Raw genomic sequence first — 23,859 nt, forward strand, 5'->3', positions numbered from 1 at the left:
TGGATTTTCCCTTTGACATCTGGCATGTCAGCCAATCAGCCAACACTTGTACAAACTGTATTATTGCCCAGCAAAAGAAAAAGTAACTTTATAAAAAAAGCAAATTATGTTCATTCATTACAAAAGAGGCAGAATTGCTGGTATAAACGCTGGTACTTATCCTTCAAGAAGGTGCTTATAAATTCCTGGGTAGGATCAGAAAGAGTATTATAGGAATAGATGAAAGCAAGGGCAGATTAAATGCTATCTGGAGAATAGTGGTGTTTAAACTTTAACTTTAGGGTGGGACAGTGGCACAGCGGTGGAGTTGCTGCCTTACAGCACGAGAGACCCAGGTTCGATCCTGACTACGGGTGCTGTCTGCACGGAGTTTGCACGTTCTCCCTGTGACCGCATGAGTTTGCTCCAGGTGCTGCGGTTCCCTCTCACACTCCAAAGATGTACACGTTTGTAGGGTTAATTGGCTTCGGTAAGTAGTAAAATTGTCCATAGTGTGCAGAATAGTGTTAGTGTATGGAGTAATCGCTGGTCGGCGTGGACTTGGTGTGGCCGAAGGTCCTGTTTCTTCACTGTATCTCTAAAGTCTAAAAGTCTAAACCTGAATATTTGTTAACAGTTGCTTTTAAGCAGGTTTGAAATTGGAGAGAATTACCCTCCAGTTTAACTCGAACTTCCTCTGCACAATATGATGCAAAGTCTATTGCAGCATGAGTTATGCTGCAGTTATTGCAGTCCGCAAGCCACATCCTGAGATAAAGCTGCTTGAAGTCCCCAGATATACTGCCGCTGGAATGATAAATAGAGCCAGCATTTACCTCAGCGGCACTAATAATTTCATAGTTAGCCACAAAATACAATGACCTATTGTCAATTCCTGAATCAGAGGGATGAGCTATCTCAGTTAATATTGATAATAACTAAATAATATTTGGCTATTTTAGCAGAATTAGAATGGAAGACTACATGACCAAGATTGAAGAACATAATATAGTTAATATCATTTGGATATTATTAATAACTATATTATGTTGTTCATTAATAATGGTCTGGTAGTATTCCATTCTAATTAGTTCTTCCTCAAGACTTGAAAACTTTGCAACTTTTTATTTTTCACAGTGCTTCCTTCATGTAATCCACCAGTTTTTAAAACTAGTACTGGTTTTATCTAATCACTACTTCCTTATTTACTATACTTTCCATATTACCCTTTTCAACCTTGGCAGTGCCCTGTAGCAAGGTGTTGTTCCTTGCATTAATATCTTAACAATACAGAAAGGCTTCCATTTACATAAGACCTTATCACGTCCTTCAGGAATGTCCCAGCTCACACACACGATGACTTTGAGCAGGCAAATGTGACAGCGAGTTTGTACACAGCTAGGTCACACAGACAGCAAAAACAAGTATGCTTGTCATAGTCAGACAGCATAGAAACAGGCCCTTTGGCCCAACTTGCCCATGCTGACCAAGCTGCCCCATCTACATTAGTCCCACCTGCCTGTGTCTGGCTCGTTTCCCTCCAAACCGTTCCTGTCATGCACCTGTTCAAATGTCTTTTAAATGTTGTTATAGTACCCGCCTCAACTACCACTTCTGGCAGCTGGTTCCATCTATCCAAATCCCTCTGTGTGAAAAAGTTGACCCTCAGGTTCCTATTAATTCTATCCCCTCTCATCTTTGGCTGTTTGGCCCACTGAGTCCACAACGACCATTGATCACCCATTCACACTAGTTCTATGTTATCCCACTTTCTTCCCCACTCCCTGCATACTGGGAATATTTACAGTGGCCAATTAACCTACAAACCCACATGTCTTCGGGATGTGGGAGGAATCCAGAAGAAACCCATGGGCTCACAGGGTAAATGTGCAAACTCCACACAGGCAGTAACCAAGGTCAGGATTGAACCTGCGTCTTTGGTGTTGCGAGGCAGTGGCTCTTTCAGCTGCGCCACTGTGCCACACTCACAGAAGGCAAAGATGCCCCATCTACATTAGTCCCACCAGCTGCATTTGGCCCTTATCCCTCTGAACCTTTCCTATCCATGTACCTGCGCAAATGTACCTTGCCCTATAGTAACAGAGATTGTACGTTTTGTACGTTCTCCCCATGACCACGTGGGTTTTCTCTGGGTGCTCCGGTTTCCTCCCATACTCCAAACACGAACAAAGACGGTTTAGGTTAATTAGCTTCGGGAAAATTTGTAAATTGTCCCTAGTGTGTAGGCTTTTGCTGGTGTACGTGGATCGCTGGTCAGCGCAGACTTGGTGGGCTGAATGGCCTGTTTCCACGCTGCATCTCTAAAGTCTAAAGGTTGACCAAATCTAAACACGGTTCTCCATGTATTGCCTCACCACTGCTCTTCATGTCTAGGGTAATATTCAGATGTTTAGTTTAGTTTAGAGACACAGTGCAGAAACAGGCCCTTCGCCACCACCGAGTCCACGCCGACAAATGATAACCCCGAACACTAGCATTATTCTAAACATGAGGGACAATTTACAATTTTTACTGAAGTCAATTAATTTACAAACCTGTATGTCTTTGGAGTGTGGGAGGAAACTGGAGCTCCCGGGGAAAACCTACACAGTCACAGGGAGAACGTACAAACTCCACACAGACAGCACCTGTAGTCAGGATCAAACCCGGGTCTCTGGCGCTGTAAGGCAGCAACTCTCCCGCTGATGCTCCGTATGTTTGACCACAGCTGCAGAGATGGTTTTAATGACCAATACCGACAAAGTGATCACCTTATAATAATAGTGTCAAGGGGGTGGGTTCTCACTTGCATGCATGGTGCTCAGTCACAGCCTAGCCACACGTTGATAAATTGGAACTATTTATTGTTCCAGCATGTACTGGTATTAAGCAAAGGATGTCAAAGTAGTTGACGTTAAATTAACGCTATGAAGATTAATGCTGGGCTCTTTAAAAAAATTCCCTCCTGCAAAACCCTAAACATTTATTTTATTCAGACTCTAAGGAAAAACACAATAAATAAGGCAAAAAAAATAACAGTAATCCAGACTAGAAGGTCTTTCAGTTTATGTGTAGGAAGGAACTGAAATATTGGTATCTTTTCTCCAGAGATGCTGTCAGACCCACTGTGTAACTCCAGCTTTTTGTGTCTTTCATTTTGCGTTCACAACAGGACACAACATAAATCAGCAGGTCAGGCAACATCTCTGGAGGGTAAACGGCCATGAAAGTCTTTTCAAGGGTCCCAACCCAAAATGTTACCTACCCCATGTTCTCCAGAGATGCTGCCTGACCCACTGAGTTACTCCAGCACTTTGTGTCCTATTGTGTATTAACCAGTATCTGCAGTTCTTTGTTTCTACGTATTTTCAATTGATGTTGTTGTCTTAAATTATTATTGAACAAAGACATATGTTAGAAACCCAGGATTATGGAGGATAGAAAGAGTGATTTGACATCAAGAAGCAGTGACACAAGTTGGGGTTTACATCCTGTGGTTTACAGAGAAGAGAAGGCTGAGGAAGGACGAGGTCTCCTGCAGTTTCATTGGATTATTGGGATTGATAAAAATGTTGTTTTTCTTGATAACAAAACAGTAAGGGATCAAGTTGGTCAGCACAGTGGTGCAGCGGTAACCATTGCTACAGCCAGTGGCGGACTGGCCAGGGTGTCAGCTTGCCCGATGGCAAGTGGGCCCCTGATGAAGTGATAGCAAGTGATGGCAAGTGGGTCCCTGTTAAATGATAGCATTGTAGTTGTGGGTGGGCCCCCTTTGTCTCCAGGCAACCAATATTTTTAGACCCAGTCCGCCACTGGCTATAGCACTGGAGACCCTGGTTCGACTCTGGGTCCTGTCTGTATGGAGGTTGCGCGTTCTCCCTGTGACCGCGTGGGTTTTCTCCGGGTGCTCCAGTTTCCTCCCACATTACAAAGACGTGCGGGTTTGTAGGTTAATTAGCTTCGGCAAAAACTGTAAAATTGTTTTGCAGAAGAGATTGCCTACGGCTGCCCTCGACTGCCTGTAACTAAACAGCGACCCCACTCCACTGCACTATGAGTCAAAAAGAACCATGCTGACCGGGAAATTTACTCGCGGAAATTTTTTCAACATGACGAAAACATTTCCGCAACCTAGCTGAGGCCACGAGTATTCAGGAACTTCCATCGATCATGAACGAGAGTTCCAGTGACCTCCTAGGACCTCATGTCGACCATGCTGCAAGTTTGAGTCAAGGGCAAACTCGTCTAAACTCGCAGATTAGGTCGCCGCAGTGGGACAGCCCCTTTACATGAACAATTCTTGAACTCTTGGGAGAGAGGAACATTACACTGGTGGAGTCAAGAAAATCTATAACAGACTAGAGGAATGACTGAAAAAGGGTCCCGACCCAAAAGGTTGCCTGTCCATTGAGGCTGCCTGCCCCGTTGAGTTACTCCAGCACTGTGTCTAACTGGAGAGGAAGGTGTCTATTGCAGTGGGCAGCCAAGTCCCATTGCTACTGTCTCATCCAATCTCTTCCCAAATGTTTATTTAAACTCCATTTCCTTTTCCAATCCCAGAGAGTTTGTTTAGGAAATGTGAATGTACGGAGATTTCCGACACGTTGAAACTCTTTGGCCCAAGTCAGCTTTGTATCGCTGCCAGAAGTCAGGGGTTTCCCTCCCCGAGCTCAGACAGCTGGTAGTTATTAACAGCCATAAATTGGCTTTAAAAAATGTAACAAACACAAGAGTTTTTATATTTTGTTTAGGGTTTTTTTAAGGACTCACCACTGGCTGTTACTGACTCATTCATTTTCTTAAACTGGAGTTGATTCAAGAGGAATCCCGCATGTACAGTGCAGGCCCTCATTCCATTGGCAACAGCACGCTAGAATCAGTTCCCACTTATGAAGCTCCCTACTTGAAACATCTAATTCTCCCTGGAACTGAAACCTCTCCACCTCCTTTCCCTTCTCTGCCACATTTGCTCTATTCCTCTCCCAACAACAAGGGGGTAGATTACCCCTCTTGCTGCATTTGGATATAACACAAGGAAACCTGCCACAAGGGAACCACAAAGCCCATAACACCATTCAACCAATCCACTTAAATACTGACCTCTCCACCATCAATTGGATCTATAGAAGGTAGACACAAAATGCTGGAGCAACTCAGCTGGACAGGCAGCATCTCCCTGTGTGTTTTCATCGGGTGCTCTGGTTTCCTCCAACACTCCAAAGATGTACAGGTTTGTAGGTTAATTGGCTTTGGTAAGAATTGTAAACTGTTCCTAGTGTGTAGGATGGTGCCAGTGCTGGTCAGTGACATCTTGGTATGAGCTTGGATAGTTAGAGCCAAATCAACTTTGGGAGTCATCACACATCACCTGGTCCTGTCCTCTCTTCCTATATGAACATCCGCAGCCTAATGGGGAGGAATTTATTTAGTCAGAGGGAGGTGAATCCGTGGAAATTTGTTGCCATAGATAGTGGTGGAAGCCATGACATTGGGTATTATTAAAGTGGAGATTGATAGGTTCTTGATTAATAAGGGGGACAAAAGTTATGGGGAGAAGGCAGGAGAATGGGGTTGAGAGGGAAAGATAGATCAGCCATGAATAAATGGTGCAGCAGACTTGATGGGCTGAATGGCCTAATTCTGCTCACATGTCTTATGGTCTCATGGTCAAATGCATTTGCAGCTGGCTTATCTGTCCATTGTTGCTGTAACTCGTTGAGCAAACAAATTCTATCAATCTCATCAAATTCTAACAACCAGTTTGGTGTTTTTTGCAATTAATAAGTGCATTGATGGAGAGATGTTTTAGTTTAGTTTAGTTTTATAGATACAGCACAGAAACAGGCCCTTCTGCCCACCGAGTCCATGCCGACCTGCGATCGCCCATACACTCGTTCCATTCTACACATTAGGGAACATTTACAGAATCCAATACCTACAAACCTTTACGTCTTTGGAATGTGGGAGGAAACAGAAGCATCGAGAGAACACACATGCAGTCACAGGGAGAACGTACGAACTCCACACAGACAGCACCCGTAGTCGGGATCAAACCCAGGTCTTTGATGCTGTGAGGCAGCAACTCTACCACTGCGCCACCATGCTGCTCTAAGATCGGGGCTAATTGTCTGCGTTTGCTTTGTGTATGCGCCAATAGTCTTTGACTACACACAGTTACATAGGAACTACATTGATTTCTTCATGTCTCTGATCACACTCAGTAAAAAAAAAAGGTTAATTACAGCATCTGTTCCTTTATGTCTAAACAGGGGGAGACATATGTGTGAGCAAGTGCATCCTACGCAGCAACTGGAGGCAGCGTTGTCGTACTCACATCTCACATTTTAATCCTGAAGCCATCACAATAAAATAGTGCTGTGTTTGCCCCCAATAATCGGTCACAGAGAACATGGAACAGTGCAGCACAAGAACAGGCCCTTCAGCCCGCAATGTCTGTGCTGAACATGATGTTAAATTACCTTGTCCAAGATAAGGTTGCAATGATAACAGATGAACTGGAGATGTATCTTTATATCCGAGTGTGTAAAGAATGGAAGGAAATCTCTACCTCTCCAGTGAAAAGATTAGAGGGCACAGGTTTAAGGCGAGAGGAGCAAAGGTTAAAGGAGATGCGCGGGGCAAATATTTATACACAGAGGATGGTGGGTGACTGAAAGATGCAGCCTGGGGTAATGGTGGAGGCAGATACAATAGTGGCGTTTAAGAGGCTTTTGGATAGGCACGTGGATATGCAGGAAATGGAGGGATATGGATCACATGCAGGCAGGGGAGATTAGTTTAACTTGGCATCATGTTCGCACAGACAGTATGGGCCAAAGGGCCTGTTCCTGTGCTGTGCTGTTTGAAGTTCTCTTAAAAATTGGAAAATGTGTGGGTTGTATTGGTTGTGACTGTGGGTGGAGAGAGGAAGGAGGGTGCGAGAGAGGGAGGGAGAAGGGGTGTGACTTAAAATTAGGGAATTCAATGTTCATACTGTTAGGCTTAAAATGTAATAACATTTAATTAAAATGTATTCAAAATTTAATTAAACTTTATATTTCTGCTGTGAATAAAGGAAAACAACTGGCTGGGAATGTGCACTCTTTGTTTCTGAAAGGCAAGTGCCAACTTTAAAGTTAACTCACCCTAATCTGAAGTGATACTTCCACTTGGCATTACCAGATTTACACAGAATACTAGATGCCAGGGAGATGTGAGATTATATGAAGCATATATATTTTTATATATATAAACAAATATCTTTTTTTTAAACACAAAGTGCTGCAGTAACTCAGTGTGTCAGGCAGCAACTGAGGAGGACATGGACAGGCGACGTTTTGGGTCGGAACCCTTCTTCAGATTAACTATTGCAGGAGGGAGAAAGCTGGAAAAGAAATGGAGATGGGACAAAGCCAGGCAAGTGATAGGTGGATACAGGGCAGTGAGGGGATGTTGGATTGGGAGATGGGTGGCCAAAAGTGATGAATGAAAAAGATGTAAGATAAGGAGAGAGGAAGAGTGAGATGAGAAGCTCAAGGAAGGGATAAGGGGTATAGTTGGAAGGGGACGGTGGGGGGAGGAGAAGGGAGACGGGATAATGGGAGAAATAGACGCATACCAAGGTGAGGCCCAGGGAGGAGAAGGGGAGAAATAAGGGTGGGGGGGGGGGTGTTCATTAAAATAAGATAATTCAATGTTCATACTGGTAGGGGATCTTATTGAAACATGTAAGATTGTTAAGGGTTTAGAGGCAAGAAACATGTTCCCGATGTTGGGGGAGTCAAGAACCAGGGTGCACAGTTTAAGAATAATGGGTAAGCCATTTTGAACGGAGACGAGGAAACACTTTTTCTAACAGAGAGTTGTTCGTCTGTGGAATTCTCTGCCTCAGAGGGGGGTTGAGGCCGGTTCTCTGGATACTTTCAAGAGATGGCTAGATAGGGCTCTTAAAGATAGCGGAGTCAGGGGATATGGGGAGAAGGCAGGAACGGGGTACTGATTGAGGATGATCAGCCATGATCACATTGAATGGCGGTGCTGGCTCAAAGGGCCGAATCGCCTACTCCTGCACCTATTGTCTATTGTTTATTGTCTATTGTTAGGTTGCACACTAGTCAAGGGGTACATGAAGTGCTGTTCCTCCAGTTTGTGTGTGGCCTTACTATAGTTTTTTTTATCTTCAAGAAAATATGTAAGCAATATGCTACCAAGATGGAGAGGGTGGTCATGTTAGCCCTGAGGCTTGCTTAGCAACGTTGAACAAAATGCCTTCAGTACAATGTTCACCGATACAGTGGAGCCAGTTTATTATCATTCCTCTATAGTCCATGACATTCATTTCTCTAGGACATTACACCAATAGTGTTACGGAATCATTGAACAGGTCATTTTTGTTTTCAACTGTTTGGAAAGCCTCCTTGGGGCAAAGCACTCTATTGTCCAATAAATCTATTTAGCCGTTCCCTGACAGACCCATGGAAATTTGCCTGCTCTTCGTACCTGTTGAGCAAGATTTTTGTCCCTCAGTTCTTAAACTTACCTCCTTCCTGTACAGTTCTCTTTAGTTACTGATAATAAAGGGCTCCACTGTACCTAGGCTCTGAAATAGTCTCCTAAGCATTAAAAAGTCTCACCTGTGCCGTGTTCTGTGAATGAAGAATAGAGGAATCAGAGACAGCCAAGGACATTAGTGAATAGTCTCAACACACAGTCAATAAAAACCTCATACCAGAAACTGCTACTACAGTACTTTCTACCAAATGTCAATAGCTCCATTCATTGCTATTTTAATTATATTACAGGAATGAAACATTTATTAAACACTTATTCATAAATTCACAAGTTATAGGAACAGAATTAGGTCATTTAGCCCATTGAGTTTACTCCAGCATTCAATCATGGCTGATCTATCTTTGCCTCTCAACCCCATTCTCCTGCCATATCCCCATAACTCCTGACACCCGTACTAATCAAGAATCTATCAATATCTGACTTAAAAATATCCATTGACTTATTAATACTGAACCATCCTATCACCAACTAAGGAGCAGTCCTGAATTACCATCTAGTTCATTGGACACAGACTATCTTTGATCGGACTTTATCTTGCACTAGACGTTATTCCCTTTATCCTGTAGCTGTACAATGTGGACGGTTTGGTTGTAATTGTATGTAGTCTTTCCGCTGACTGGATAGTACGCAACAAAAAAGCTTTTCACTGTACCTCGGTACACGTGACAATAAACTAAACTAAACATTAATAACAGGTAGTAATAATGCAATATTACTACCAACCCCTTGCCAGTAACCAACTGGAACAGTAAATCATTAATTGTTGCTAATTCCCTGTTGGAGTCATACAGCATGGAAACATGCCCTTCAGCCCAACTTGCCCATGCCGACCAAGATGCCCCATCTACACTAGTCCCACCTTGGGCCTTAGCCGCAATGTTCTTGCAACCAACTAATACGCAATGAATCCTCTGAGAAAATGGCTGGGCGAGCATTGACTTTTGGAATTGACAGTCCCTTAGACCATGTCCTGAGTCACAAAAATAGAGAGTCGGATAAACTGCCAGCGTTGGTAATACCTTGGAATCAGCCGAAAGAGGCAACTATCTAGCACCTTTGCATTGCTCTCTGTGGAAGCTCAAATGAATATATTTACAAAGTGATGATATCCCACTAATTCCTATTGATCCCGTTGCCTGCATCCTAAATACCTGTACAACTTGCTGGTAAAATCCTACACTCGAATAAACATGCTCAGGTGAGGTAGACATTAATTCAAACCTATTCGCAGGTTATTGAGTAACAGCTTTGGAAATTAGTGATAATAAGGCACAAGCAGTGAATTGCTAGACCGTAAGACCATAAGATATAGAAACAGAATTAGGCCATTCGGCCCATCAACATTTAATGCCCTTACTAGTCAAGAACCTATCAATCCCTACTTTAAAAATGACTTGGCCTCCACCGCCGTCTGTGGCAATGAATTCCACAGATTCACCACCTTCTGGCTAAAGAAATGTTCCTCATCTTCTATCTAAAGGTACATCCTTTCATTCTGAGGATGTGCCCTATGGTCCTAGACTATCCCACTACTGGGAACACCCTCTCCACATCCACTCATGTGGCCAATTACATAATACTTTGTGAAACAGTGACAAAATAAGAAAGATATTTGATGTTACAAAGACAGCTATAGTATAGGACCATTTGACATGCAAAATTCAATGAAGTTCACAACCCAAGATCAGATTAAATTTCCCATAGATGCACAAGTCAGAATTAGTCTTACCCGGACAATAATTCTTTCAGAGATTTGAGCAGCCACAAGGTGATTCTGATTCTGGGTCTGAACTTGAAGAGTGACCACCAGCATGAAGTACCTGTGAGGAAAAGGGGAGAGCCCAGGGAGAGGGAGAGAGGGAAAGTAGAGTGGCAGAGGCATAGGCAGATCAGTTTGGTCACGAGATAAAGTGGAGATGGGATGAGATATATTTAGAAATGAAGAGGTGGAGGTGAGTGCGATGAGCCAAAGAAGAGAGAGAGAAAAAGTGATGCAAAAAAAGAGACAATTGCAGATAAAAGGGAAGAAGAAAAGACCAACAAATAAAATAATTATAATCAAATATACAACACATAAAAGATAGACGCAAAATGCTGGAGGAACTCCGCGGGTCAGGCAACATCCCTGGAAAAAGGAATAGATGGTGTTTCGGGTCGGAACCCTTCTTCGGTTTATAGAAGGGTTCAGATCTGAAATGTCACCTTTTTCTCCAGAGATGCTGCCTGACCCGCTTAGTCAGCTTACTCCAGCATTTTGTGTCTATCTTCAGAATAAACCAGCATCTACAGTTCCTTCCTACCCACTCAATGTTCATACTATTGGTTTGTAAGCTACCCAAGTGGAATATGAAGTCCTGTTCCTCCTGTTTGGTGTGGCCTCACTCTGGCAATGGAGGAGGCCCAGGACAGAAGGGTCTGTATGGGAATGGGAAGGGGAGTCAAAATAGTTAGCAACTGGGAGATCCAATATGTATAGGAATCCAGATGTTGTTTTCCTTGTAGAATTGTGATACATTGAGCGATAATCCAAAAACCTGAGTCAGAACTAAATGGGATCGGTAAAAGACCAGCAGCCATTTTCTTTTTCACAGTACAATAGGGACCATTAATAATTCATACCTTTGGTCAGGATTGGGTTTCCCCTTCTTTCTCATGTTGTTAGCTGTTGTTTCACTGAAATGTAACCTTCCAACAGTGACTTTTGTGACCTGATCAGAAGGGATGTTAATCCTGCTGGAACCAAAGACATTTATCAACATCCTCAATCAAAGAAAATCCTCCAGTACCTATTACACTATATATTCTCACCTTTGTACAAACCCTGTCTCTCATTCAGTATCTTACAATATCTATAGTTATATTTAATTGTAATTGTAATTAATTTATTAGTCAAGTATGTAAAAACATACAAAGAATTTGATTTGCCTTCGTCATACCAAAAACGCAACAAGACATACAACAACATAAACATTAACATCCAGCACAGCGCACTGTGATGGAAGACAATAACGTATTATCTTCTCCCTCCTTTTCTCCCTAGATCGGGGCAGTCGTACCTTCCGCAGTCGGGCAATCGAAGCTCCTGCAGTTGGGGCTCCCGAAGTCAATCCCCCTGAAGCAAAGGGACCGCCAGCTCCACGATGTTAAGTCGCATCTCCGTCGAGGAAAGTGATATGTACATTTATCCCATAATCTCAATTTTTAAAATATCGTTTAGAGTCATAGAGTCATACATCGTACAATCAGTCTCTACCACCCAACTTGCCCATGTCTACCAAAATGCCCCATCTACCGTAGACCCACCAGCCCATGCCTGCCCTATAACTCTATAAACCTATCCTATCCATGTACTATTAGGTATTTAATCGTTAAGGTTTCCATTGTAAATTGTACTTTCCAAGCAATATGACTGAATAAACAATGACCAATTACTCTTGAGTATGGATTAGTGGAGAGAGCTCAAATATCTTGTTAAGAAGTAGATTTTGCAAAGGGTAGACGGAAGTGCAGGGTTGAAGGGATTTGGAGAGGGAGCGCATCCAGTATAATCAAGGACAAGTCTCACCCTGGTCACTCCCTCTTCTGGGATGCAAGCAGAAGCCTCTATGTGGCGCATCCCGGGCAATGCTGACGACCGAAACTGTACCCCAGTGACTGACTGAAGTAGCCAATTCTGCAACCACCGACCGTCAACCGTCACTGACCAACCGGAAAGACTTGATATAGAAGATGGCCGGACACGAGGAAGAAGAACTCCCTTGTCTGCACTCTCCCATCAGACAAGAGGTATAGAAGTTTGAAAACACACACATAGAGTCATAGAGCATGGAAACAGGCTCTTCAGACCAATTTGCCGACACCGACCAACATGCCCCATCTACATTGGTCCCACCTGCCCGTGCTTGGCCCATAACCCTCTAAACCTATCCTACCTGTCCAAATGTCTCTTAAACTTTATGTTAGATCCTGCCTCTACTACCTCCTCCAGCAGCTCGTTCCATACACATATTACCATTGGTGTAAAATAGTTACCCCTCAGGTTCCTATTATATATTTTCCCCTTTCACCTTAAACCTATGTCCTCCGATTCTTGATTCGTTTGCATCTCTGAACCTTTTTAATGCACCTCATTATTATTCTTGTCTTTATACAACTCTATAAGATCGCCCCTCAGCTTCCTGCGCTCCAAGGAATAAAGTCCTGTCCCACCCGACTTCTCCTGGTAGCTCAGCCCATCCATTCTGTTGGTGCTGTTGACTGGGCCATGCTGACATCCTGAGCCACTCTCGAGTGCTGGGGTGCTCTATATGGAGTTTGTACGTTCACCCTGTGCCCGCATGTGTTTTCTCCTGGTACTCCGGTTTCCTCTGACATCGCAAAGACGTGCAGGTTTGGGGGTTAATTGGCTTCTGTAAATTGGCCGAGGTTGTATGGGGTGATTGCTGGTCAGTGCAGACCTGGTGGGCCAAAGGGCCTGTTCCCATGCTGTATCTCTAAACCAAACTAAACTAAACACACAGTATACCTGTGCACGATGTACTTACGTGACGGGATTGAAGGGTCGCTTGCTGCGGTCTGACTGTGACTGCTCAATGTTGATGCTCTGGTTTATTGTCTCCAACTATCAAGCAACAAATATCAAAGGATCAGTAAAACACAGCACATTCCCCACTCGTATTCATTTCTCTGTTCCACTCACGCTGCCTCAGAAAAGCAGCTAACATGAGCAAAGACTTGTCCCACCCCGGTCATTCCATGTTCTCCCTCCTCCGGTCTGGCAGAAGGTACAGAAGCTTGAAAGCGCGCGCCAACAGACTCAGGAACAAGTCAAGTCAAGTCAACTTTATATGTCACATACACATACAAGATGTGCAGTGAAATGAAAGTTGCAATGGCTGCGGATTGTGCAAAAACAACAAAACATAACATAACAGAACTAGTATTTACATTTTAGAAAATTAAAAAGACACACCACACAACAGTAAATTAGTCCCTGGTGAGATAAGAGTTTACAGTCCTGATGGCCTGGGGGAAGAAACCCCGTCTCATCCTCTCTGTTTTCGCAGCGTGACAGCGGAGGCGCTTGCCTGACCGTAGCAGCTGGAACAGTCCGTTGCTGGGGTGGTAGGGGTCCTTCATTATCTTGCTGGCTCTGGACCTGAACCTCCCGGTGTATAGGTCCTGCAGGGGGGTGAGTATAGTTCCCATAGTGCGTTCGGCCGAACGCACTACTCTCTGCAGAACCTTCCTGTCATGGGCAGAGCTGTTCCCAAACCAGATCGTGATGTTACCGGACAAGATGTTTTCTACCCAGAGTAGAAGGACTAAAGGACCCTCAGAGAGACTCTGAATTTCCTCAGCTGCCTGAGGTGGTAAAGGCGCTGCCTTGCCTTACTCACCAGTGCGGCAGTGTGTGTTGTCCATGTCAGATCCTCTGTGATGTGGACTCCCAGGTATTTGAAGCTGCTCACCCTGTCCACAGTAGCCCCATTTATTTCCAGTGGTATGTACTCTTCCACTGTGTTATCAGGCTTGTCAATGGTCCTTGCATGAGCTAGAGTGTTGTTTAATTCACTGCTACCCATTGAGGTCTTTGACTTTGTCCACAAAATGAATGCACTACTAAGCACTACATTGCTGTGAACTATATTCTGCACTCTGTACATCCCCCTTTGCTCTACCTATTGTATTTGAGTGTGAACTGATTGTATCTCTGTACGGTATATCTGATTTGTTTGGATAGCATACAAAACAAAGCGTTTCACTCAATAAATGTGACAATATTAAACCTAAACCTAAATTCACTAAATCTTTATTGATAAAAAAAAAGCTCATCCAGCCTCATCCCCATTCTCAGCCTGACAAGTTAAAACTTTTTGATTTCTGTCCTGAACTCATATGGTTGGGTCTCTTGGCTTGATTTTGGGAAGCAAGGTTCTAGTAGGGCAGCAGAGTGGTGCAGCTGGTAAAGCTGCTGCCGCACAGCACCAGATACCTGGGTTCAATCCTGACCTCGGTTGCCGTCTATGTGGAGATTACCCATTCTCCCTGTGACCGTGTGTTTTTCTTCCCACGTCCCAAAGAAGTAGATTTGTGCGTAGAAACAGATACATGTCAGCTAACTTTGCTGCCGCACATTGGCAGATGGGAGAAGATTCATCCATTGAATACCGCTCACCTTTACTCCGTGCAATTTTAAGAAGAAGAAATCGATTGGTTTGAGCCCCTCAGATGTCTTCACATATTTGGGGTCACCCATCATGCCGACGTACACCGTGACCTGGAAGTGGTTCTTCTTCTGGCAAACAAAGGCATCGTCAGGGACAGAGAAGTTAAAGCCTTTGTCAGCGTCCACTCTATAGCTTGGATTAGGTCTGTGAAAGGAAGGAGAACATTCAGGAGAAACACTACTATCAGGTATTTCATCATTAAGGATTTCCATTCATTTAAAAAATGAACAATTACTCTGGAGTACAGTGAAAAGCTTTTGTTGAGTGCTAACCAACCAGTGGAAAGACAATACATGATTACAGTTGAGCCATGCACAGTGTACAGATACAGGAGAAAGGGAATAACGTTTAACATGATAAAGTCCAGCAAAGTCCGATCAAAGATAGTCCGAGGGTAGCTCAGGACTGCTCTCTACTTGTTGGTAGGATGGTTCAGTTGCCCATTGGTATGTCTCATTCAAAACATCAGGTGTGGAAATCGATACAGGGCGGATGGCAAACAAGACAGAATTGGCGTTTTAAGCTCAACCTGGTAGAGCTGCTGTGTAGAAAGGAACTGCAGATGCTGATTCATACTGAAGATGGACACAAAGTGCTGGAGTAAGTCAGTGGGTCAGGCAGCATCACTGGAGAAAAAAGATGGGTGATGTCAGGACCCTTCTTCAGTTCTCACTAGCATTCTTGTCTCTTTCTATTGTAGTATTATCTCTGATTCAGCCCAGAATCTTGAAGGAGATGTCTGAAGAAGGATCCCGACCTGAAACGTTACCCATCCTTTTTCTCCAAAGATGCTGCCTGATCTGCTGAGTTACTCCAGCACTTTGCGTGTATCTTCTGGTAGAGCTGCTGCTACCTCTTGTATACTTGTCTTTGGTTTATTCTGGGTGGTGGTGGGGGAAGATACGATAGTAGCATTTAAGGGTTTTTTAGATTGACACATGGATAGGTAGGGATTGGAGGTATACATGATGGCAGAGGGGATTAGTTTAAACTAGCATCATGTTCAACACGGACATTGTGAGTAACTCTCCCTTCTTTGCGAATAGCAGCTTAGATCATGTCTCTCAACAACTTAGCGGCACAGTGGTGCAGCAGTAGAGTTGCTGCCTTACAGCTCCAGAGACCCGGGTTCGATCCTGACTATGGGTGCTGTGTGTTTGGAGTTTGTACGTTTTCCCTGTGACCGCATGAGTTTTCCCCGGATGCTCCAGTTTCCTTCCACACTCCAAAGACGTGCAGGTTTGTACATCCATTGGCTTCGGTAAAGTTTGTAAGGATAGTGTAGTGTTGATAGTGCTAATGTGATCACTGGTCTCTGGACTCGGTGGGCCAAAGGGTCTGCTTTTGCACCGTGTTTCTAAACTAAACTAAACTAAACTTGAGGCACGGTGCGAATCACTAAGTGAGTTCTCATTTCAGTTTAAACAACAATCCACCAGTTTCTACAACAAAAAGCTGAACTGCAAAACTAGATGTACAGCCAGGCGGCAGGTTGTAGAGTTCCCCACTGCATGAAAAGAGTGTGGAAGAAAAGACTTTAAATTATTTTTGTTTTTTTATGGGCCTGTCCCACTTAGGCGACTTTTTAGGCGACTGCAGGAGACTCTGCAGGAGACTCTGCAGTCGCCACATGGTCGCCAAATGTTCGTGGGTGGTTGCCGGGGAGTCGCCTTCATGGTCGTGAGGAGTTCCCGCATTTTTGGAACTAGTCACGGCCTCATTATGGTCAACGCAAATTTTTCAACATGTTGAAAAATTAGCAGCGACCAGAATGAAGCCGCCATGGAGAGTAGCGAGCCGTAGGTGGGTCGCCAGGAGGTCCTAGTGGGTTGCCAGGAGGTTGTAGGTTCTCATAGGTTGTAGCCGGTGCTGACCGGTGAATTTCATTGGCTCATTCGGAAAAAAAAACGTAAGCAGTAGTTTTCAGAACCAAGGATAACCGACCGGTAATGTTAAATGTCTGCTGAGCTTCACAGCCGTGTATCTCTGGCTTCTTAAAGGTTGTCTCCACTCCGTCTCCCCCCATCTCCCTCCTTCTCCCCCCTTCTTTTAAAGGACTTACTGTACACTGTGCTTAATTACACCTTCCTGGTGTGTGTCTGTATCACCTTGGCTTTGCACCGTGTGAATTTCACTCAGACAGTGCTCCCCCCGCTTGCCCGGTTCCCCGCTTGCATAACGGGTTGGTGAAGGAAGCAAGTCGCCTGAAAAATCGCCCATCACTAGCACCATCATTCTTGCCTCTTTTTCTTTTAGATAGATAGATAGCCTTTTATTGTCATTCAGACCGAAGTCTGAACGAAATTGAAGCAGTCATACATACAATACAATATAATAAAAAACAACAATAAACACATATTAACATCCACCACAGTGAGTCCACCCAACATCTCCTCACTGTGATGGAGGCAAAAGTCTTAGGTCTCCAGTCTCTTCCCTCCTCTTCTCCTTCTGCGCTGAGGCGATACCCCCCGGGCGATGTTAAAACCTGTCCCGCGACTCAAACACCGCGGCCCGTGGTGGTCGAAGCTGCCGCTCACCAGTCCTGCTGACGCAGCCGCTGGCCCGCGGCCGAAACCCGGACTCAGGCCACCGCCGCCAGAACACCGTGCAAGCCACCGGAGCATCGTTCCAGCCCCGAGCCGGATCGCCCTCACGTGAGTGCCGTTACCGTCCCAGCCTCGGGCTGGGCCGCCCCGACTGGGCGCCGCTCCTCCCTCGGGCTGGGCCGCCCCGACTGGGCGCCGCTCCTCCCTCGGGCTGGGCCGCCCCGACTGGGCGCCGCTCCTCCCTCGGGCTGGGCCGCCCCGACTGGGCGCCGCTCCTCCCTCGGGCTGGACCGCCCCGACCGGGCGCCGCTCCTCCCTCGGGCTGGGCCGCCCCGACTGGGCGCCGCTCCTCCCTCGGGCTGGGCCGCCCCGACTGGGCGCCGCTCCTCCCTCGGGCTGGGCCGCCCCGACCGGGCGCCGCTCCTCCCTCGGGCTGGGAACGCCGTACCTCCCCGAGCTCGGCCACTCCGACGGGAGCACCGTTCCTTCCTCGGGCCGGCCGTCCTCACGGTAGCGTCACAGCCCCTCACGGAAGCCCTATTCCAGCCCCGAGCCGGGCCGTCCTCACGGGAGCGAGCTCAGTGCAAGTCCTGGCGGGCTCTGCCTCCTGAGCCTCGAGGTCGCCAGCTCCGCCATTAGGCCTCAGCGCAGACGGAGGCAGAGAAGGGGAATACGACATAAAAGTCGCATTCCCCCGCAGGGAGAGACAGCAAGCCCCGTTTCAACCCCCCCCCCCAAACAGAAACTAAAAACCAAAACTAGACTAACCAAAACGAAAATAAACAACCCAAAAAACACAAAACAAACAGGACTGCCGGAGAGCCACTGCAGCCAGAGCCGCGCCGCCACTTAACGTGTCGTATATCCAAGAATCTTGGTGGTGTATCTATGCCCTTTAAAGGTCCTAGATCTTTATTTAGCATTCTCTGTTCAAAATCTTCGATACCAAAAAGCATTGGTAGCAAAGCACAAATAGTGCTGGATTTACCACAGGAGTGCATGCCAACGTTGAAAGAGGTGGAGGGTTGACCTTTGTAAACCAGCTTGATATTTCTGAGTCGAAGTGAATAAGTAGTCAGGATCTAGTTTCCTTTCTCTTGTGGAACATGAGGATCTTATGTCCGAGATGAGCTTTGTAGATCACCAAGGCTCAGCCTTTAAGTAAAGATTGCAGTATAAAGATATCCAGTTTTACTGGCAGATGTTTTGCACTTCAAGAGCAGTCTGAGGGTGACATCCAGTGATATATGGGTTACAGAAAATTGGAAAGGCTTTCAGATTGCCCCTGCACAGTCCCACAATAAACAGCTGCAAACTGACAGCATAATGTCTTTTACATCACCCAAGGTACCATTGTGGTATTCTGTACTGATGTTAGTGCTTGAATATAACGTCAAATCACAGGAACATTCATTTCCATTGACGTGGTTCAAGAGCGGCACAATGGCGCTGCTGGGAGCACTACTGGTAGAGCTGCTGGGAGTGCTGCTGCCTCGCAGTGCCAGAGACTCGGGTTCGATCCTGGCCTTGGGTGCTGTCTGTGATTGGAGTTTGCACGTTCTCCCTGTGACTGTGTGGAATTCCTCCAGGTGCTCCAGTTTCCTCCCACATCCCAAAGACGTGTGGGTTTGCAGGTTAATTGGCCTCTGTAAATTGCCACTAGTGTGTAGGGAATGGATGAGAGAGTGGGAAAACACAGAGCTAGTATGAACAGGTGATCGATGGTCAGCATGGACTCGGAGGGCCGAAGGGCCCACTTTCATGCTTAATTTCTAAACTAAATTTGTCATTTTGCATCTGAAAAATGGTCCTGACCCGAAACGTCACCTAGCCATCTTCTCCAGAAATGCTGCCTAACCCACTGACTCCCACACTTTGTCTCTATCTTTGGTTTAAACCGGCATCTGCAGTTCCTTCTTAATACAGTCATTTTACAAAATCGACATTTAAAAATGTCATCATTTTCAGTGAAGGATCCTTCATATCAAATAGCCATAGACACACAAAGTTGGAGTAACTCAGTGGGTCAGACAGCATCTCTGGAGAAAAGGGATAGGTGACATTTGGACAGCACCCTAATGCAGCCAATTATTAATAAGCAATCTGAATGTACATTCAGTAACAATTCTGTAACTGGCCAGCATAATGAGTGCATAAACCCATCTCACAATGGGTGTGGATCAAACACAAGTGTTGTACAAGGGGCGACACGCAGGTGTGAATAATAGCATGGAACTTAATGCTGAGATGTTGAGGGTCCTCTCAGTGGCAGGTGGGTGAGTGGGGCGAGGGAGAGAGGCGAGGGGAGATTGCTTAACTCAGAGGAGGGACAAAAGAGTGAAGGGGCAAAGGATGGTCAGTTTAGTAATAGCCCACAGATATTTGGCAGCCCCGCTGAAAGTGCTAGTGCACCCACAGAAATGCAAGGAATGTCATTGAGGCAGGGTCGTGAGCAGTTGCTAGGAAACCAAATTCAATATTCTGCACATTAGGCAAGAAATCCCAACTCCGGCGGGAATGTTTTAACTCACATTTAAACACATGTCAGCTGCAGACAGCTCCGAGCATGTGCTTTGTGTCAGTTAGTGGAAGATAGGATTCCAATCCAAAAAAAGACGGCCAAATCATCAAACAGGGGGCCACACTCAGCCCTGACACACGCCCAGGAATTTGCGTTCACCCACATCTCATCCCGGATCCATTCCATTCACTCTGAGAATGCTCCTGAGGAAACACTATTGCTCATTTCTCTTCCTCTTACACCAATTTGGTTGAATACTGATTGCAGTTTTCAACCATTCGGCTAAGAATCTTCTTAAAATTCATCTTGGCCTGAGCACGATTAGATTATCTTGAGTTGATGTTGCAGTTAGGGAGCCCAGTGGCACAGCTGGTAGATCCGCTGCCTCACAGCGCCAGTGAACTGGGTTCGATCCGGACCTCGGGTGCTGCCAGTGTGGAGTTTGCACATTCTCCCCGTAACCACGTGGGTTTCCTCCAGGTTTCCCCCCACATCCCAAAGACGTGCGGGTTCATAGGCGTGGACAGAGGGCTGCAGGGCATGTTCTCCAAGCTTAACTATATCAGTTGTCCAGGTCAGTCAAATTCAATTGGTTCTACATTTAATCAATCAGTCATAAGTTCATAAGTGATAAGGGCAGAATTAGGCCATTTAGGGAGCAAAGTGGCACAATCATGACCGATCTATCTCTCCCTCCTAACCCCATTCTCCTGCCTTCTCCCCGTAACCCCTAACACCCATACTAATCAAGAATCTATCTATCTCTGCCTCAGAAATATCCATTGACTTGTCCTCCACAGCCTTCTGCAGCATGAATTCCACAGATTCAAAAGCCTCTGACTGAAGAAATTCCTCATCTTCCTAAAGGAAAGTCCTTTGATTCTGAGGCTATGACCTCTGGTCCTAGACTCTCTCACTAGTGGAAACATCCTCTCCACATCCAGTCTATCCAACCCTATGCTCCTGCCTTCTCCACGTAACCTTTGACATCCTAACAAATCAAGAACGTATCAATCTGCGCTTTAAAAATACCCAATGACTTGACCTCCATTGCCATCTGAGGCATTGAGTTCCAGAGATTCACCACCCTCCGGTTAAAGAAATTCCTCCTCATCTCCATTCTAAAGGTACGTCCTTTTATTCTGAGTCTGTGGTTTCTGGCCCTAGACTTTCCCACTGGTGGAAACTCCCACTACTGCATTGTTTTCTTATACCTGTACGAACAGTACATGCAGTATGCATGAGTTAATATGCAGGTGGACGTAAGTTACACTGTCTCTGTAACCTGAATTCTACTTGATCATCAAACAGTCACAAATTTTGAATAATTGAAAAATACAACATGGAAACAGACACTTTGGCCGACCAAGTCCACACCGACCAACAATCATCCGTTCACACTAGTTCTATGCTATCCACTCTCATCCACTCCCTACACTCTAGTGGCAATTTACAGAGACCAATTAACCTACAAACCTGCACGTCTTTGGGATGCGGGAGGAAACCGGAGCATCTGGAGGAAACCCATGCAGTCCCAGGGAAAATGTGCAAACTCCACACAGACAGCAACCGAGGTCAAGATCGAACCCGGGTCTCTGGTGCTGTGAGGCAGCAACTCCACCAGCTGAGTTCTCCGTGCCTTGAAGTTGTTGGATAATGTATGAAGAACATTTCAGTACAGGGTTGGGGGGCAAACATGGCTGTAACCATGGCTACAATGGGAAGAGGAGAGGATGAAAAGATGGAAAGTGGGTCTGTAGTTCAATTAAAATTTGTAATGAACAAATTCGAGTTTTCATTAGTAATATTATCTAAACTACTCTGTTAGGCTCCATCACACGTTTCATTTATTTTCTCTATAAATTATCAAATTTCTTCTTTTTATTCCTCCTTATCTTGTATTGCATGGGATATGGATGGTTATAATGCACCCGATCCCTTCCCCCACCTCCAAAACTACACTTTCCCTTGAGATGATGTTGCTGCTTCCTTTATGAAATGCTTCAAGATCCTCCCGCAGTGAAGCTGAAGTCCCTGAGTTTTGCCCCAATAACAACAAAGGAATTATTTTATATTTTTGTCAGTTTTGTCAGTTTTTGCCTTGAAAAGTTTAAAAAAAGTGGACAGGAGGAAATATAAATCATCCGATTTGTTCAATTTGAAAGTACCCCAAGAGCTCACCCATGGAGTCATATTAAATATCCCCCCCCCCCCCCCCCCTCACTTTAAACCTATGTCCTCTGGTTCCCCTACTGCGGGCAAAAGACTCTGTGCATTAACCTGATCTATTCCTAACACCCCTTTAACAAATAGGTGGTAGTGGCTTAAATTGCAATTGTTTACTTTAGTTCAGTTTAATTCAGATTAGAGATACAGCGTGGAAACAGGCCCTTCGGCCGCACCGGTCAGCAATCCCCGCACACTATAGCCCCTGTTCAACTTAGGAGACCTAAACAGCAACTTCTGGTGACCTTGCCCGCCACCCAAAAAAATCAAGGTCCTATCACCTCCCACGAATATGTTGAAAACTTTCCTTGACTATGAAGAAAACCGGCTTCGACTAGACCCGCGACTAAAATATTCTCGATTTTTAAAACGACAACCTATTTTTAGTCGAGGCCGGTTTTAATCATGATGAAAAAGTAGCAACAACCTAGATGAAGCCTCGACCATGCAGAAACCACTTTCGACCATTAGGGAGAGTGATCAAAACCTCCGGTGACCTCATGGAAACCTTGGGTGGCGGGCAAGGTCACCAGAGGTACACAAAAATGCTGGAGAAACTCAGCGGGTGCAGCAGCATCTATGGAGCGAAGGAAATAGGCGACGTTTCGGGCCGAAACCCTTCTTCAGACTGTTGCCGTTTAGGTCTCCTAAGTGGGACAGGGGCTTAACACTATCCTACACACTAAGGACAATTTACAATATTACCAAGCCAATTGATCTACAAACTTGTATGTCTTAGGAGTGTAGAAGGGAACTAGAGCTCCCGGAGAAAACCCACGCAGGTCAGGGGAAGAACATACAAACTTATAAAACTATAAAAGGACTGGACAGGCTAGATGCAGGAAAAGTGTTCCCAATGTTGGGCGAGTGCAGAACCAGGGGCCACAGTCTTAGAATAAAGGGGAGGCCATTTAAGACTGAGGTGAGAAAATACTTTTTCACCAGAGAGTTGTGAATTTGTGGAATTACCTGCCACAGAGGGCAGTGGAGGTCAAATCACTGGATGGATTTAAGAGAGAGTTAGATGGAGCTCTAGGGGCTAGTGGAATCAAGGGATATGGGGAGAAGACAGGCACGGGTTATTGATTGGGGACGATCAGCCATGATCGCAATGAATGGCAGTGCTGGCTCGAAGGGCCGAATGGCCTCCTCCTGCACCTATTTTCTATGTTTCTATATTAAACTCCATACACACAAGCGCCGACTGTAGTCAGAATCAAACCCGGGTCTCTGGCGCTGTAAGGCAGCAACTCTACTGCTGTGCCACCGTACCACCCTCCCCGTCAACTTATTTGGATTTTCAATCTCTTCAAAAAAGAGCTAGAATATCATTTTTTCACAGATGTTGGAGCTGGATGTGACATGTAGAAGCAATGTCAAAGCAGTTTATGGAGCTGCATTGTTTGTGAGGAACAGGATAAGTTCTGCCTAAACACTTTTTATAAAACCTGATAGAGCAATCACACCAATTAATGTTATCTTTCAGAAGCTATGAGAAGTGCCAGAATTATGTTGCTTGCAGAATTTTTACAACTGTTCGTTCTGAGACCGGGCATTCAGCAAGAGTTTCATTCTGCACCACCTCCTCCCCTTCCCCCACCTTCCCTGTCCCTTAGCTAATCCTTAGGAATTTAAGGAGTTCAGGGTGAAGCCACTCCTTGTGCTCTGCTCACTGCCAATTCCATTCCATCCTTTAAAGCATCTGCAGCTTACTTTCAGCGAACTTCCTAACTTAATCAGATTGTGTTGCTTTTTTGATTATATTAAGTGATTGTGGAACATA

The 23,859-nt window shown here is 45.2% G+C and overlaps 1 protein-coding gene across 7 annotated transcripts in view; it reads right to left on the reverse strand.

The window, feature by feature from the left end:
* Positions 1–23,859, reverse strand: part of myrf (myelin regulatory factor) — a 162,942-nt gene that overhangs the window by 35,800 nt on the left and 103,283 nt on the right. For 5 of the 7 annotated variants that reach the window (XM_033039065.1, XM_033039067.1, XM_033039062.1 and 2 more), the window contains 5 exons: positions 14,729–14,924; positions 13,095–13,171; positions 11,170–11,280; positions 10,280–10,370; positions 8,613–8,624 (listed from right to left, as the gene is read on the reverse strand). In XM_033039065.1, coding sequence (XP_032894956.1) covers positions 8,613–8,624; positions 10,280–10,370; positions 11,170–11,280; positions 13,095–13,171; positions 14,729–14,924 — 487 coding nt within the window. The remainder of the gene's footprint in view (positions 1–8,612; positions 8,625–10,279; positions 10,371–11,169; positions 11,281–13,094; positions 13,172–14,728; positions 14,925–23,859) is intronic. The other 2 variants (XM_033039064.1, XM_033039063.1) reach the window with 1 other exon arrangement.

Source organism: Amblyraja radiata, chromosome 20, assembly GCF_010909765.2.
Source record: "Amblyraja radiata isolate CabotCenter1 chromosome 20, sAmbRad1.1.pri, whole genome shotgun sequence".
NCBI classification, from domain to species: Eukaryota; Metazoa; Chordata; class Chondrichthyes; order Rajiformes; family Rajidae; genus Amblyraja; species Amblyraja radiata.